Here is a 2067-nt window from a genome sequence, read left to right on the forward strand (position 1 = left end):
ACATGCCCTCATGCCCAGGGTCTTCCTGCAGATACAGCTGAAGAGCCAAGAGTCTCAGAGTCTGCAGCAGCAGCAGTGAGACTAGTACCGGGGTCACCTGCAGCAGTACATGGTCACCCATTAGCAGCTGACCTCTGAGAAGCAGGCGCCGCACAGGCAGTTACTGCTGCAGACCCAGCTCGTGGACCAGCTGCAGCAGCAGGAAGCTCAGGGCAAAGCGGTGGCTGAGATGGCCTGCCAAAAGTTGCAGGAGACCCAGGAGAGGGAGTCGCTGAGGACAGGGCCCCGAGGGGGACGACCTGGCAACCTCTGTGCCTTCTCACTCTGTTTTCCATTCCCTTAGGAGTGCCTAGAAGCTGCCGGCCAGCAGAACCAACAGCTGGAGACCCAGTTGAGTCTCATGGCTCTCCCTGGACAAGGTACAGGAGACCACTCAGAGGAAGAGGAGAGAGCCCCAGGAGGAAGGGGGGACTATTAGCAGCATAGGATTGAGGGGTTGGAAGAGACCTTTAGAACAGCTGGTTGTTAAGCCAACCGGGTGTCTGCACTAAGTTCGGCATCAATATGATGACCTCCTGGGAGCAGGGGGCCACCAGGTTGCCTAAGGATGAGTGAACTGGCCCAGATCAGAAAGGGAGCAGGTCAGAACTCCCGCACCAACCGGTAGTGTGACTGTGCCTGGGCAATATAGAAGATCTTGGATCTTATAGGAAAACTAAAGAACAGCAGCTCATTCCCCTCTGGGGAGGGGCTGGCTCAGGGTTACACAGTGAGGGTGGGGACAGAGGTGGGCCCACAGTACCTCCCTTGTTGGGTTTTCTGAGGACCCCTCTGGCCACCTCCCCACAGGAGATGGAGGAGGACATCTGAACAGTGAGGAGGAGGGGGTGCCTCGGCCTATGCCGAGTGTCCCACAGGACCTGGAGAGCCGGGAAGCCACGGTGAGTCTGACTTTCCCTGCCCCCACTTTGCCACCTTCCTCTGTGGTCCCTCCCAGACCCCCTTATGCTCTTGCTTTCCCCGCCTTCTGATTTCTCTGGACCCTCACCCCTTCCAGGAGCCAGTGGTCAGACACCACTTCACCTGTGACCAACAGGTGCACTCTCTGAGGCCCCAAGGGAAGGGGCTGTGCTCCACCTCCCTGCCCCATTTGTTCTGTGTATGCCCCTACAAGAATACTCACCTCTTGCCTTCAAGTGGCATTTTTCAACTCCACTGGAGCCAGTTTCCAGGAGGAGCAGGCACGGCTATGTGGGCAGCAGAAGGTGTGAAGGCTGTGCTGCCTGCACCTGGCTCACCTGGTGGCCTCGGCCTGGAAGGAGCCAGAGGAGAGGCCCCAGCCCCAGAGACTGGGGGTGAGTTTGTGTGTGGGGAGAGCTACCGGGCCCTGAGGGAGGCCATGGAGAAGGTGAAGGTGAGTGAGTCCTGGCATGGACCAAGAAAAGTGGGGGTTGGGCAGGACAGGTCACTCCCATGATGTGACCCTATTATTTTGGCTTCAGAGTGACTTTATGGACCTCCCGAGGGATAAGGTGGACTGGAAGCAGCAGGTGGAGAAACTAGAGCTTGGATTCATCCAGCTCTCTGGAGCGACAGATGGCATGAGTAAGCAGGAGGCCAGGGCACGGGCACGGGGAGCTGCAGGGCCTTCAGAGGGGCCCCAGTGTCTGAGCCGTGTCCTCTCACAGGAGAGCACATCACGGTATATGAGAGCCAGGGGGCAGAGCCAAACACTCAGCACCAGGAGGAGGAAGCCAGCAGGCTGGCCCAGAAGGAGGAGGAGATGAAGGTAGAGGGTGTGCAACATCTCTGCGGGGTTGGGGGTGAGGGTGGGTGCTGGCGCCGGCTCAGGCGTGGTAACTGAGCACCCCTCCCTTCAGGTGAAGCTGCTGGAGCTGCAAGATATGGTGTTGCCGGTTGTGGGCGACCACGAGAGGCATGACAAATTCCTCCCTGCTGCCCAGAACCCTCTTGATGAGCCCGCTCCAGGGGCCCCAGCCCCCCAGGAACTTGGGGCTGAGGAGGAGCAGGGTGGTGAGTAGAGTCCTCAGGCGGGGCGGGCAGGCC

General features: G+C 59.4%; 1 protein-coding gene across 1 annotated transcript; it reads left to right on the forward strand.

Annotated features, from left to right (window-relative positions):
- The first annotated feature begins 6 nt into the window (after positions 1 to 6).
- Positions 7 to 2044, forward strand: LOC103881412 (golgin subfamily A member 6C-like). The gene is made up of 5 exons (XM_031662146.1): positions 7 to 419; positions 850 to 941; positions 1503 to 1605; positions 1689 to 1789; positions 1881 to 2044. Exons 1-5 carry the CDS (start codon positions 401 to 403, stop codon positions 2040 to 2042), a joined length of 477 nt encoding a protein of 158 aa, XP_031518006.1. The 5' UTR covers positions 7 to 400; the 3' UTR covers positions 2043 to 2044.
- Positions 2045 to 2067: the final 23 nt, after the last annotated feature.

The sequence above is a fragment of the Papio anubis genome, unplaced genomic scaffold, assembly GCF_008728515.1.
Source record: "Papio anubis isolate 15944 unplaced genomic scaffold, Panubis1.0 scaffold4359, whole genome shotgun sequence".
NCBI classification, from domain to species: domain Eukaryota; kingdom Metazoa; phylum Chordata; class Mammalia; order Primates; family Cercopithecidae; genus Papio; species Papio anubis.